Source organism: Trachemys scripta, chromosome 10 (assembly GCF_013100865.1).
Source record: "Trachemys scripta elegans isolate TJP31775 chromosome 10, CAS_Tse_1.0, whole genome shotgun sequence".
Classification (NCBI taxonomy): domain Eukaryota; kingdom Metazoa; phylum Chordata; order Testudines; family Emydidae; genus Trachemys; species Trachemys scripta.
Window position 1 is genome coordinate 13057782 of NC_048307.1, and position 13746 is coordinate 13071527.

General features: G+C 37.1%; 1 protein-coding gene across 1 annotated transcript in view; it reads right to left on the bottom strand.

Moving 5' to 3' along the window:
* Nucleotides 1–13746, bottom strand: part of DNAAF5 (dynein axonemal assembly factor 5) — a 43124-nt gene that overhangs the window by 16257 nt on the left and 13121 nt on the right. Inside the window, exons 6-8 of the mRNA XM_034784276.1 lie at nt 11865–12077; nt 9005–9148; nt 2865–3033 (exon numbers count right to left, since the gene is read on the bottom strand). Of these exons, the coding sequence (XP_034640167.1) occupies nt 2865–3033; nt 9005–9148; nt 11865–12077 (526 nt within the window). The remainder of the gene's footprint in view (nt 1–2864; nt 3034–9004; nt 9149–11864; nt 12078–13746) is intronic.

Sequence of the window (13746 nt, forward strand, 5' to 3'; positions counted from 1 at the left end):
ATCTCAGGCTTTTTGCATTTTGAAGATTGTTATGAATGTTTTAGTTTACTATTCTATTTGAAATAAGTTCATACTTTTCAAATAAATTTTCTAGTCTGTTAATACTTTAAAATTTCAGCATGGGAGATTACATAAATAATCTATTCTTCACTCCTAAACAATACACAAACAGTGTTAACCCAGTATTTTTAAAGCTAGCCTCCTCAAAAGGGAAATTAAAGTTTGTGCCTATTTTTGATTCATTGTGATGATTAAGACCAGAAAGGTTTTGGTCTTTTTATTCAAAAGAATTCTTCCTTCTGCATCTGTGTTCACCTCAGAAATACTAAGGCCAATCTACACTAGAAAATTAGGTCTGTTTACCTACATCAGTCAGGAGTGTGAAAAATCCATACCTCTGAATGGCTTAGTTAAACTGACCAAAGTCCCTATGTAGATAGTGGTAGGTCACTGGAAGAATTCTTCCATTGACCTAGCTATCATCTCTTGGGGAAATGGATTACCTATGCCAATGGGAAAAACCCTCCTGTTGGCATAGGTAGTATCTACACTGAAGCGCTGCAGTGGTGCCTCTGCACCGCTGTAGCATTTTATGTGTAGACAAGACCTTAGTCTTGCCCTCTTTGTATTTGCAGAAGAACTAGAGAACTACAGTAGGAGCTCCCTCAATCCTACCTGAAAGGAGAGAGGTATCTGCATTTTTAGCAAGAACCCTTCTCCCAAGTGATTATCAGGAGTTTGTTTATGTCTGCTTTCATTAACATTATTTTAGTCACAGGATTGTGAACAGTCTGACTAAAATCTACTTTCCCTTAGCAACTGCTCAGGTTTTAGTTTCTTGCGGATGTCTATCCCAATAATTTTCCAGTCATTCAAAGAATCCTCCAGCAAACACAGGTTCAAAAATACCGGATATTTCTAATGCCAACATAAGCAGAAAACACTTTGGAAAGGGTTTTTTTTAAAGAAGTTTTTCATTATGTCATAATCAAGAAATTCTTTTTCTGTATAGGTCAAGTTTAAACACTTGTGATGCAGTCTTCTTCCAAAGTAGCAGTTAAATCTCCACTATTATCCAAGTGAGAGCAACAATATTATGTCACATGAAGGACTGCCTGATTAAAGTATTCAGGCTCCAAAAGAAGTTCAGCACCACTTAGTATCTGGAAGTGTGTTGTCTCAAACTTGGAACAAAATAATAATCTCAGATGTCTAGATTTAAACACAGGGCATAAAAAACACCTTGGTAAGTTTCCATGCCCTAAGTAAGGTTTTATTTTTGTAACAATTATTCAGATGCATTGCTCTATGCTAGACCTGAGGTATTGTTATAAACAATGCCATTACATCATATTTTGATAATAGCAAGTTAAATAGATGGAGAACAAAATAATCTACACCACTTATTTCAACAGAAATTCCAATTCCAGCAAAGTTAAAAAAAAAAGGGTGGAATTGGAAAGGAGTAAACCTCATTAAATTGATTAAATGCAACATTATGTGTGGGAATGAAAAGAAAATGGGAATAGTACTAGGAGTTGCTGTTTTGGACAAGACAGAAAACACAGAAAAGAGCATATCACCACTATGGATGAAAGCCAAAATATTTGCCCAGACATTTTAGGATTTATTTTTCATTAAGCAAAACAGACAAATGTCTAGAAATTCCATAAATCAGGGAAAGGAGGAGGAGGACTGTTGGCCTCTTGATATTTGTATTGGACAGTTGTTGTTTTTCCTCGAAGGGCTAGTCTACATTTTAAAGTTAACTAGGATTAAGGTAGATGTGAATTCAAAGCGCAAAAGCTATTATGGAATAACTCCATGTGTAGACAAGTCCTAAGAGTGAGGAGAATTTTTAGTGAGGCTGGTCTCTGTGCAAAGCAAAAGAGGTACCTCAGGTAGGCTTCTTGAGGCACTTTTGGAGATGAAGGGAGATTGAGTAATTTATCACTGGAAGTCTTAACAGTTAGGATGGTGCCACTTGTCCCTAAAAGACCATAGAGGATTTTACCAGATATAATAGGGGGAATTATGTTGGGGTACCTGTTCCAGCAGGAGACTAGAAAAATCATAGATGCATGACAAGGAGAAATGGTGATAGAGAAGGCCTTATGACACATTTAAGGATGGCACTGTGAGAAGGTCACGAAGTAATTCTTCTTCCATTGAGGAATGTCCACCACTCCTGTCTTTTCAAGCAATTTCAGTTGAGATAAGCAATTAGCTTATGCATCAGAACAACAGCTAGAGCAAGGAACTGGTTATATTTTATTTTTTATAAAATTAAAATACCGAGATTCCCTTCTACAAAATGCCTGAGTGAGTTTATTTATACAAGTTTAGATAGCGATTATCCAAAATATGAATTTGTAGGTAATTTTTTTATAGCTGCATTCAGGTAAATAATTATCTGTGTTAACAAGAAAAAAATACTTCTAGAATATCAGATTTTTAAGGCCCCAATCCTGCGAAGACTAAGGCATGTGTTTAACTTCATGCATATGGGTAGTCGCATTGACTTCAATGGGATTATTCAAATGCTTAAAATTAAGCACCTGCTTGCATGCTCTGCTGGATTGGAGCATAAACGTAAAACATACGGTTTAAAATAAGTACACAAGTTGTTTCATTACACTAAAAATTCAAATGTTAAATGAATATGTTTGTTATTCTCCGGGCGGACCACACATTCTGAAATGCTCCTTAAATAATTCAAAACTTCATTCCTTTTCTTGCATCATGAACTTGTGAAGTTTCTGAATGTTAAACTTATAAAATACAGCATGTTCGAAAGGCATGGAGACTGTTGTAGAACATAAGAAATCTCTACCATCACCATTACCTTGGTTAATGAGTCATACCTGAATGAGTGGCAATGACATCTAACTGGAATACTTCTGGAGAATAGCAGTTCCAGCGATCATGCGATACAGATACCCATTCCATAAGCTGATCTATATGTTGTTTATAGAGATCAAGAAAACCACTCAAATGTTGCACCTGAGCTAATGAACACATTGATGCCTCTACCTGTTTAAAAACAAACAAAAACCAAAGTAGGTGAAGTTAACCAAAGTGTCGGTTTTAAAAAAAAATTTTGGAAATTTTTGATGAAGCTGACCATAATGTCATCACCATCAAGAATTCAGAGAACAGCATAGGCACATATGTAAGTATCAGTTATTTTTAGTTTTTAAATAAAATATAAGAAAATTCAAGAGACAAAAAAACCCTCACGGTTTCTTAATAGGGCAGTCATGGTCAATATTTAAACATCGTTTATCACAGTATCATACCAGTTAACTTCAGTTTTAAAATGGAATTTTTTTTTTTGACTTCCCTATGACATCACACAGAACACTGCAATGCAACATCAAAACTGATGAAACTCAGTGTCACATAAAAGGACCTCACAGCCAATCAAAATTGTAAAACAGTTATTTTTCCATGCAGGTAAGTAGTGGTTTCCTCTGCAACTCAATAATGCTTAAAACACTTATATAGGTGACCTCTCTCCAGCAAAAATAGCTGGATGTGGTTGCCTCCAAAGCCTATCACTACTACTTCTTGGCTCAGCCAGAATGTTTTTTTAGAAAAACATGCTAGGTGCTCCATCTTCCCAGAGGCTGAGCATGCTGATTTTGCAGCACTCCCAACTCCTGCCAGTTTGGGGACAGTATTGACATTAACCTTCTTCATTTTTACATGTTACCAATTCCATTAATTCAGTGAGGAAAAAGTGAAACATGTAAATAAAGAAACACCAGATGAACATGCAAGCTACAGTTATGTGTTTTGCAAGAAAGCATAAGGATTTTCATAGTAATCTATAACAGAGGTGGATTCATGCATAAAATTGTTTGCTTTTATAGCTCCTTAAGTCTCTTATCCAAAGTACATGTCCACTAAAGATGTGATTCAAAGCTCACTGAAGTCAATGGATACACTCTCACTGACTTCAGTAAGCTTTGGATCACGCCCTATGGGCCAGATTGTGATATCCTCACATTGAGCAGTACCTTAACTTCACAAGGAGCCCCACTGACTCCAATAGGACTACTTATGGTGTAAGACTGAATTCAATGTGAATATGGGTGACATAATTTGGCCTTAAACAGTTAACTGCAATTAAAATTACATGCATTTGTTTTGCTGTTTTTAAACTGTACTCAACTGTTCTGGTGTCTGGCCCCTTTAGAATTTTGAAGATAGATCGCTGGCCTGACAAGTCATTATGGAAGTGCCAGATGTGAAAAGATTTTAGAAAAGGCAGGATTTGCTAAGTACAAAGATTATACTTTAAGCAACTTTGCCTGCACCCAAGACAATGGATTGCTCCTTTCTGTAGGATCTTTGCATTCTAGTCAAAATTATTCAATACTTGTGTTCTAAAGTATTTTTGTTGACCTGTAAATAAATCATACCATTCCACAAGACACAGCTGTGTATCCAAGATCAAAACCGTTGTCTATCATTCCATATATAAACAATCACAACAAACTTTTCCTTTTTCCATGAAAAAAAATAAAGTACAAAATGATGTAATTCCAGTCAAGGATACAATAGAAGCATTGTTCACAGATGGTTTACAATAAACTGTTCAAACTTTCCATTTGTGCTAGTAACATAGGAGGGTACACATTAAATCCACAGATAGGCAAATGTGCAGCATTAGCTTCACAGCCTTGTAATACATTTGACTGAGTCTCTTAAGAAAACTGGCAAGGGTTTTAATTTCTATAAATATTCAAAGAGATGAACTTACAGTACTGTGACATAGACCTACCTGTAAGTACAAATGCTGAATTATCCTCATACCAACAATCAAAATGGACCTGATGAAAGGACTAGATGACTCACAAGAGTGGTAAAGGAATATAAAGCCTTTAAACCGCTATATCACCAGTTCAAATCTGGACAAGTTCAGTATTGATCTAACAGAGCTGCTATCTGATGGCTGAAATGAGTTCCATCCATCTAGAAAATGGAGGACCACCAACTAAGCACTGTGCTTAGTATAGTGCTTAGTAGGTGGTCTTACCCCATTTTCATGGTGCTTAGTTGATGGCCAGTCTCCATTTTCTATAGGACAAGTAAATAATGTAAAATCTAGCTCTTATTTAGTGCTTGTCATTGATAGATTTTAAAGCACTTTACAAAAGGAGGTCAGTATCATTATCCCCATTTTACAGATGGGGAAACCGAGGCACAACATGGTGACATGGCTTGCCTGAGGTCGCTCAGCAGGCCAGCGGCAGAGCTGGGCATAGAATCCAGATCTCAGAGTCACAGTCCAAAGCTCTAGGCACTAGGCTTCACTGCCTCCCGCAAAGAAATCAGTGCCATCGCTAACTGATCAGCAGAGGAGCTAAAAGCGAGTAAGTATGAAGAGTAGAGTGCACTATTCTCTTACAATTAGAAGCACATGAGAGAATCATTGATGCCCCACCAGTGTATCTCTGCAGCCTCCTTAAATAATAACCTGGAGGTTTAGTAATTCAAAGGTTCAGGTATATTCACAAGATCTTTTGATCCTGAATAAGGAACTCTTCTCAGAGCAACATATTTCTACTTTTAAGCTAGTTGTAAGCCATTTGTATTCTATGGACAAACTATTTCAATAGGGTATTTTGCTTTTTGGAGTTGTTTATATGGATTGTATAGCAGCCTAGGGCACAAAGCATGAAATGCATTATGTAAAAAAAGCATTTTATTGTACTTTGTGGAGGTTTTGGAAGAAATACACAAGAAATATATTGAAATTCTTAGATCATTTAAGGTAGAATTTATGGAGCTTCACAAAACATAAGCAATGCTCTTCCTTTTAAGTGTGGAACAGATTAATAATGAGGGAAGGAGAATCTGAAGATATACAAACCACAGTTGAATAAATTCTTGACATAGCCTTAAGCATTATGAGGCTGATATTTAGAGATACTGAAAGCGGCAGCCCATTTTGAAGTTGTTGGGAGTTAGGTACTCAGTAACTGAAAAATCAGGTTATATTTGTCTTTGTGACAAACCTGAAATATTGGAACTACCCAATCTCATCTGTCTTGCTGAAAAAAAGCTAACGAGAACAAAGAATTTCATCCAAAGTAATGTCAACTGGAAAAAAAAAAATCTGTAAATAGAATATCCAAAGCCTTTAATAATTGTAGGGGATTTTCTTTGTCTTATGCAAGAACCAGAATTTATCTCCATGAAACTGCTTTACTTCTAGGACTATGGGTTTGGAAAGTGGGCGTGTCCACACTATTGCCCATTCTGTAGACAAAAACTGCAGAGATGTGTAACATACAAATATTTTTGTTTGGGGACTCACCCATTCACAATTACGTTTATAAAAATGTATCCCAGATTAGTTCCTTGTGTAATTTGACTTTGAGTTTGAAAGAATCTCTTGCACCTTGTTTCAATACTTGTGTAAGCTTTGTTTCATTTCTCCCTTTCAGATTAACTTTCAAAGGATATGTCACTTTGGAAGAAGCCTGTTGGTACCAGGACCATAATTACTGGTAAAACACAGGTCTTTGGACTATAATGCCTGAAAGCAATACAAGAGGAAGCAGAACAGCTATTAAATTAAGGAGCAGGTTAAAAAAACAAAACAAAACAACAGACTTGGGTAGGCCACCACGGAGTTATAGTGAGTAAGGATGGCTTTCTGATTTAATTGGCATTTAACTTTTTGGGGAGAGGATTTGAAGGAGGGGAAGAGAATGAAGGAGATGAGATAATGGTTAGAAAAAAGGACTACTTATTATCACAGCCTCTGTAGATGTTGTCCTTGATGTTAGAGAATGACTGCAACACCTCTTAAGATTTCTTATGAGAGGTGAATAGGTCAACTACTGTAAAAGCCTCAATGTTTGGTGAAGCACAGAAAATCCATTTTGAAACTCATTTTTTTGGACTAGTAGTTTGATTGTTCTTCTGTGGCCAGAAGAGAACTTGGGTCCAGTCTCAAAGGAATGTATTGTTAAGCAGGGCCCCCCTAATGCCACATGATTGTTTGCCTTAGACCACACTTGGGGGTGCCCTGCTTTCAGCCTTCACCAGGATGACTCTCTGCAAAACTTCTTTGCTTTTTTCATCAATATCTGGTCTAGAAGACTAACAATCTTGGATTTGAGGTCCTTTTTAGGGGTTACCTTTTCCCTTCAGATGAACACCTTCTCCCAACATTAAAGGTTTGGTTCTGTAGTTTCTTTATGACAGTGGGTTATTCAGGAGAACACCTTTAAAGGAAAGATTCCTGTTCATCTCACCACAACAGAGTCCTTGATGTGGCAAAATAAAAAGCAGCTCAAGTAAGGCATCTCTCGACTAGTTCATGGTTCTCTACAGGCAACTTTGGAGATTTTGCATTTGAAGCCGTGGAAGGATATGAAAGCAAAAGGCCACCATAATCAAATGGTACAGCCCAAACTTCCCTTATTTAGTTCTCTTCCCCTTCCGGGATGCAATTATAATGCTTTACTGGCCACTTGTGCATATATAGGAGAGCTTGCTTTGAGTCAAAAACAATATTGCAAGGAGAATATGTTTAGACGGTTTGAATTTCTTTCTAGCCTGGTGAAAAAATTGTGGCCGAATCAAGCTGTTATAATCTTCTTTAGCTACACATTATAGTAAAACAGATTTCTGAACGTTAGTCTCCAGGCCAGACAGTATTGCCTCATGGACTCATCAGTTTAGGCAAACAATTGAGAAATGTTGACTTTTTGGGAATAGAGATGCAATGGGGAAAATTTGTTCCTGGAGCATCTTTGAGAAGGACTTAGATGAAACAGGAAAATTCTGAGGGATTTTCACTGCTATCTTTAAAAGAGAAAGTTAGATTAATTTCTAACAGGAAGAGTGAACTGGGTGAAGAGTCTAACCTGTGGATGCTTAACTTATGATGCCTAAAATAAAAAGTTGTTTGATCTTATAAGACATTCATAGTCAGTAATGCATTTTCTGATAAGAATTCCCCTCTTTAAAAGTGTTACATAAAGTGGTTATAATACCTACCTGTCTTGTAATAAAATAGGATTTGGCTCCCTCACAAGGGTGTTATAAGACTTTAATTGAATGTTTGATAAGCAATTTGAGATCCTGGGATGAAAGGCACTATATGACTATAGTGTACTACATATGATGATAATAATTAGGGATTTTTTAAAAAGAAAATCAAAACAAAAAACCTCTAGAAGAAGAACACAGCAGTTATGAGGAGCTTCTGGTAAGAGAATCAGGAAATAACAGAGTTACAGAACACCTTAGAGCTGCTTGATATATTAAAACAGGAAATTTCAGTGTCTGGACTGGTGACTAACAATAATACTCTCTTATACAGCTGTCTTAAATCCTCAGAATGCTTTCAAAACATTAGGCAACCTTAGCAACAGCCCTGTGAAGATAGCTGGGGACAGAAAAGTTTAAGGACTTGCTCAAGACCAAAGTCCTAAATCAGAGCTGCAATTAAGAACTAAGGAATTCCACAGTTTCACTCCTATGCTAAGATAATTAGTCCATGCCAACCTCTCACTCTTGCAACAATAGACAGAATATGCTGAACTTGAAAGAACTGTAAAAATAAATAAATAAAACCACTACCGTCCTACGGTTCAGATCCTCGGCTGGTATAAATCATGTTTTTAATTGAGCTACAACGATTTATGCCAGTCAAAGATCTGGCTCTAGGTATTTCAGTAAGGGTCTTTACTCAAACTAAAACCAAAGGAACTTTTGGAGAAATGAATGAGCAGACAGACAGCGTTTATAGCATTCTATGTGCGCCCCTGGGGCCACACATTGACTGAATCTTCTGAACTCTTTAATCTTGACTGCTCAGCTCTGAGTTAAGCACTTGCAAGGCTTGAAGCCTAAGAGCAGGGAAATTTATAGAGGTTACTTACATTACATTAAGACAAAATCGTCTTACCAATAGTAAAAACAAACCAACCAACCAGGATTTTACTCATTTAAAACACCCATTCACAGTTAGTGTCACCTTTTCATGAAGATGTCCGGTGCGTGATATTGCCATTATTGTCACCAAAACTTTCATTAGCTGCAGGCTAATTTCTTTGCAGTCTTCTTGGCACACTTCAGTTATCGCTTGTACGCAACAAAGCAATTGTTCCATATAAAAGATCTACAAACAAAAAGCATTAAATGTGTGAGTTTTGTTAGACAACGTTAGACACCCTTTCTGTCACAGGCCAGTAAAATTGACACAATCCTCTTTAAAAGTCAGGTATTAGTAGATGACAGTAATAAATAAGATAAATTCTACATATCCTGCTAAATCGGATGCCTATTTATTGTTCCAAACATAGACTCTACAATTCACTCCGTTTTATAATGACTGATGGGGCATTTTTTTGAAAGCAACAAATTAACACTCTCTTCCCATGCTTTTTGCTTGTAGAAGTGGTTACCTTGTCCTGTAAAGAAAAATTAAGGATCATCCTGCTAGCCACACAATGACTGCTATATGCTGGATAAATACATTAAAGAATTTTGGGGTTCCTAGGAAGATTTTCATCTTATCCTGAAATGGAACTCTTTAACTTCTAATGTTTCTGCTGTGCCAATTTCAAATGTTGTTCAAATTTCTGAACATATCAAGTAGCATAGTGATACTGAAATACACAGAAACAAGGAAACCTGAAGGTCTGTCTCCCACCTAATTATTACAACATAATGCATAAAATCCTGGCCTCACTGAAGTCAATGGGAGTTTTGCCATTGACTTCAAAGGGGCCAGAATTTCACTCAAAATTCTTGTCAGTTTGCAAGTCTTCTGTAACAAAGCATAGAAAACCACAGTAGGCAGACATTCCATGATTTGCTATACTCTATCAGTGAAAGAGACCATTGTCGTACGACTGGTTAGCTCCACTTCCAAAAAGAAAATAAATAAAACTTGAGAATACTCTTACCTATAAATGGTATTTATCTGAGGTAATTTATATAGCATTCTCTCACGATGATAGAGAAGAATTATTTCTCAAATAGAAAAGTTAGGACAATTCAGCCAAAAGCTGCACTGACAGATGAATGTGGGTCTGTCTACTCTCTATATTGTCTAATAGAGTTAATTTATAGAAGATCACGTGGCACTTTTTGCAGATCTGTCCTATGGACTCATTGCTTGAACACCCGGAGGTGGTGCTTCCAGTGGAGTAGATCCCTAAGAATAATGTATTTCAGTGTGATTAAGGCCAATTCTGAGCATTCTAAGCATCACTGAAACACGTTCCATTAAAACAAGGACTTAAAGAACTACACTGTCTCAAAGGGAGAATTAAACAGATCCTGTAACACTAGAATAATCTTCTTAAAAGGAATTATAAATCTGACAATAGGCTACAAAGAATCTTCTGGAGACAAGGTATTGGCCAACTGCATATCCCTGAAGATCCCCTGCTAGTCATTCTAAGGGCAGAGACTTAACATTTCAAACTCCTGCTGGAAAGAAAGCTAGAATTTTAATTAAGAAGGCTTGGTAGACTGTATGGATTTTTCTTGTATACCAATAACAGAACACGTTGCAGATCCAGAAACAGAAGAAAGGGGTGAAGAACTCCTGAATTTCTGTAATTTCAACTGTTACACTAGAGAGCCCACTCCATATTGGAGAAAGAAACTGTCATACACCAAGCTGAAAGGGTCAAGATACTGAGATCTAAGGGTCCTTTCAGCTGAACTCTTTCAGGTGAACAATTACATTTCCTTCGCCTGTGTTAATTATTCTGTATGTAACAGGAGAGGAAGTACACCAAAGGAAAAAAAAAATACATGCAATGCCTTAATGCTAATTAATTGTACACATCACTTTAACTATATGGCTCACAAAGAATACAGGCACTTCAAAATAGTATAGTAAGAACTGCCTTCAGGCTCACATCCCATGAAATCCATCTACTGCACGTTAGTTATGTGTGTGCATAAGAGCAATTTTATCATGTTGGAAGTGTCTTCATCCTGCATTTTTAGGATGAAGGAACCCAAACCTAGGAAGCTTAAATCCTAAAGTTTTTTGCAAAGAGTGTTCCTAAATGCACATTTAAACATACTGACCATTGCCTTTTAAAAATCAAATATTAATATCCAAAAAAACTAGCATTAATAAAAGAAAGCACCTCTTTGTGAAATATAACATGCCAATCACTATTGCCAAGAAAATGCTTTGTATCAATCATTTTTATTTAGCTGGACTGCAGGGCTGGGAAGGGTCAAAGTACATTCATTTGTTTGGATTCTGTACACTATGAACTTATCAAAACAAGGGCCAAATGGTGCTTTCGGATTAATCCAATTGACTCCCACTGCAATACATGGGAATGATGTTCATAGGTTTAAAAGCAGAAAGTTAGCCTAATGTAGATAACTTGAAGTTCTGATGTGAGGGAAAATATCAATATCTTATAACAATATTAACTAAGACCTAAATAACCCAGTGTAGTTTGAACTGATCATATGCAAGACTGTGTGCAAACTGACAATCACAAATGAAAGACTTGTTTGCACAATAATTTAAACAGAACTTCTATTATTTTGGTATTTCCATGGTACAAAAAGGGGACTTGTCACTTTAGAAAATTTTACACACAATTTTGCAGATTGAAAAAAATAAAGTTATATTAAGGTAAGGTACAGTCTAACTCAGTGGTTTGCAAATTATGGTATGTGGGCCACAATCAGGAGGCACCCAGGTGGATTTGAAGTATAGTATGAGTACACTTAAAAACAACAAAAGTGGTTTGCCAATCACTTTTGGCTTTTAGATTTGGTATGCTAAGACTTAAAATCTGAGAACCAGTGGTTTAAGTCCTGGCTGTTTTGGATTTTCCATTTATCCTTACCTCTTCAGATCGCTGACAGATCTCAGGTTGTGAGAGTGTGTTGGCAAGATAAGACAAATGAGGCTTTAAGACTTGTCTTGGGCAACCTCGTATCACTGCAGCTAGAATCATGAGATAAGAAGGCATAGGTGTTTTTTCAAGGGCTGACATCAGTAACTTCAGAGATACCTTAGGGCTAACAAATGTTCCAATCAACTCTGCTGCTTTCACACACTGTAAAAGAGAATAAATATAACTTGAGGATTATTTTGAAAACATAAAGACCATTCATCATATCCTGGCCCTTCCTCTTTTTATGATTCCAGCTGTTTTTTAAATACTTCAGCAATTGGCTTATAGGCCTTTCCGCTCACTCAGTAATGACTACATGCTTGAAAAAATTTTCTTGACATGTGTTCAGAAAGCTCATAATAAGGCATGCAAGCACCCTTCTCAGCATCAGACTCAAACTTTCATGAGAAAGTTGTAAAGCACAGTGTAATAGATCTCTAGCTTAGGGTGACCAGATGTCCCAGATTTCCTGGTTCAGGGTCCCCCCGACCTCTGCAAAAACTGGTCTGAGGCACTGCCCCCACCCTGATTTTTATATATATATATAAATAACCAACTCAAAAAAGAAGTAATCCATTTTTTGTTGCATTCACACTCTTCTCAAAACTGTGTTTTAGAGAAGCACCTTTGTATCCCTCTCTGGCATGCGGAGGAGTCAAGTATACGCGGCAGCCTAGTGATAGCATTGTGTACTCCATACAGGAAGAGCCTGCTGCTTTCAATCTTTCATTCTTGTAGCTAGCAGGGCTGCCAAGTACTATGTACCCTCTCTGGCATGCAGAGGAGTCCCAGGACCCAGGCTCCAGCACAAGCCTGAACGTGTACACAGCAACTGAACAGCTCCGCAGCCTGATCCCGAGTCAGTTGACACAGGCCAACCATGGATGTTTAACTGCAGTGTAGACATACCCTTAGAATCCCCTAACCCAATGCTCAGGCATTGGTTCAGTGATGACTCACAGGGCAGAGAATGCCCCTAATTGAATTACCAGTACTCCTTCCTACAGCATTCTGAGTTTTTCTTCCTCCAAGTACTGATCAGGTGCACCTCTGCTTAGCTTGTGAGAACAGACTCAACTTCAGCCTAAAGTGGTATGGCTCAGGACCAGACATGTGGAGAGAATGGGTGTGAAGAGATCTAAAATCTAGTATATGGGAGGAGGGTGCAGTCTGTGAGAAGAGAAGGAATGCAGAGGGTGCAGAGAGAAGTAAGGATAAGAAATGGGATCCAGACTCCATTTGGCTTCAATCATAGCACTAACCCATATAGAAGCTTGATTTGGAAAACCAACCTTTGTTGACATTGCCTGGACTATCTGCAGCCAGTATATGTGAAAGTAACAAAACCTGGAAATTGGCAATGGAACTTTTTGCTACAGCTTATTTTTCGTGTGTTCTGGTGGCAGTAAAAAGAAATAAACGGGAACAAGATTTAGTTCTTAAAATTATTTAAAAAATCTGTCCTTTATACCCTTTGAAAAATTTGGTTTAATTATTTTGTAAATGCAGCCATGACTGTTAATCTATAAAAGTTTTGCCTGTTGATAAAAATCAATAAGAACTGTGTATTTTAAGGCACTGGCTTACATAAATCTATTAGAAAAAGTGTTCTATTTCTTGTCTAAACACAGCAGTGGGAAGGAAGCATTTACTTGTATAACTGATGTATCTGAACACTGATGGCAATCAGACGAAATAAACATACCTTAATGTTATGGTTAGATTATGCACTAAGAGATAACAAGTGAAATTAACTAGAAAGGGCATGAACTGCACATATTTTTAAAATGGAATGTGTTGCCCCAAGGCATTGACACTTAAATCTGCTGCT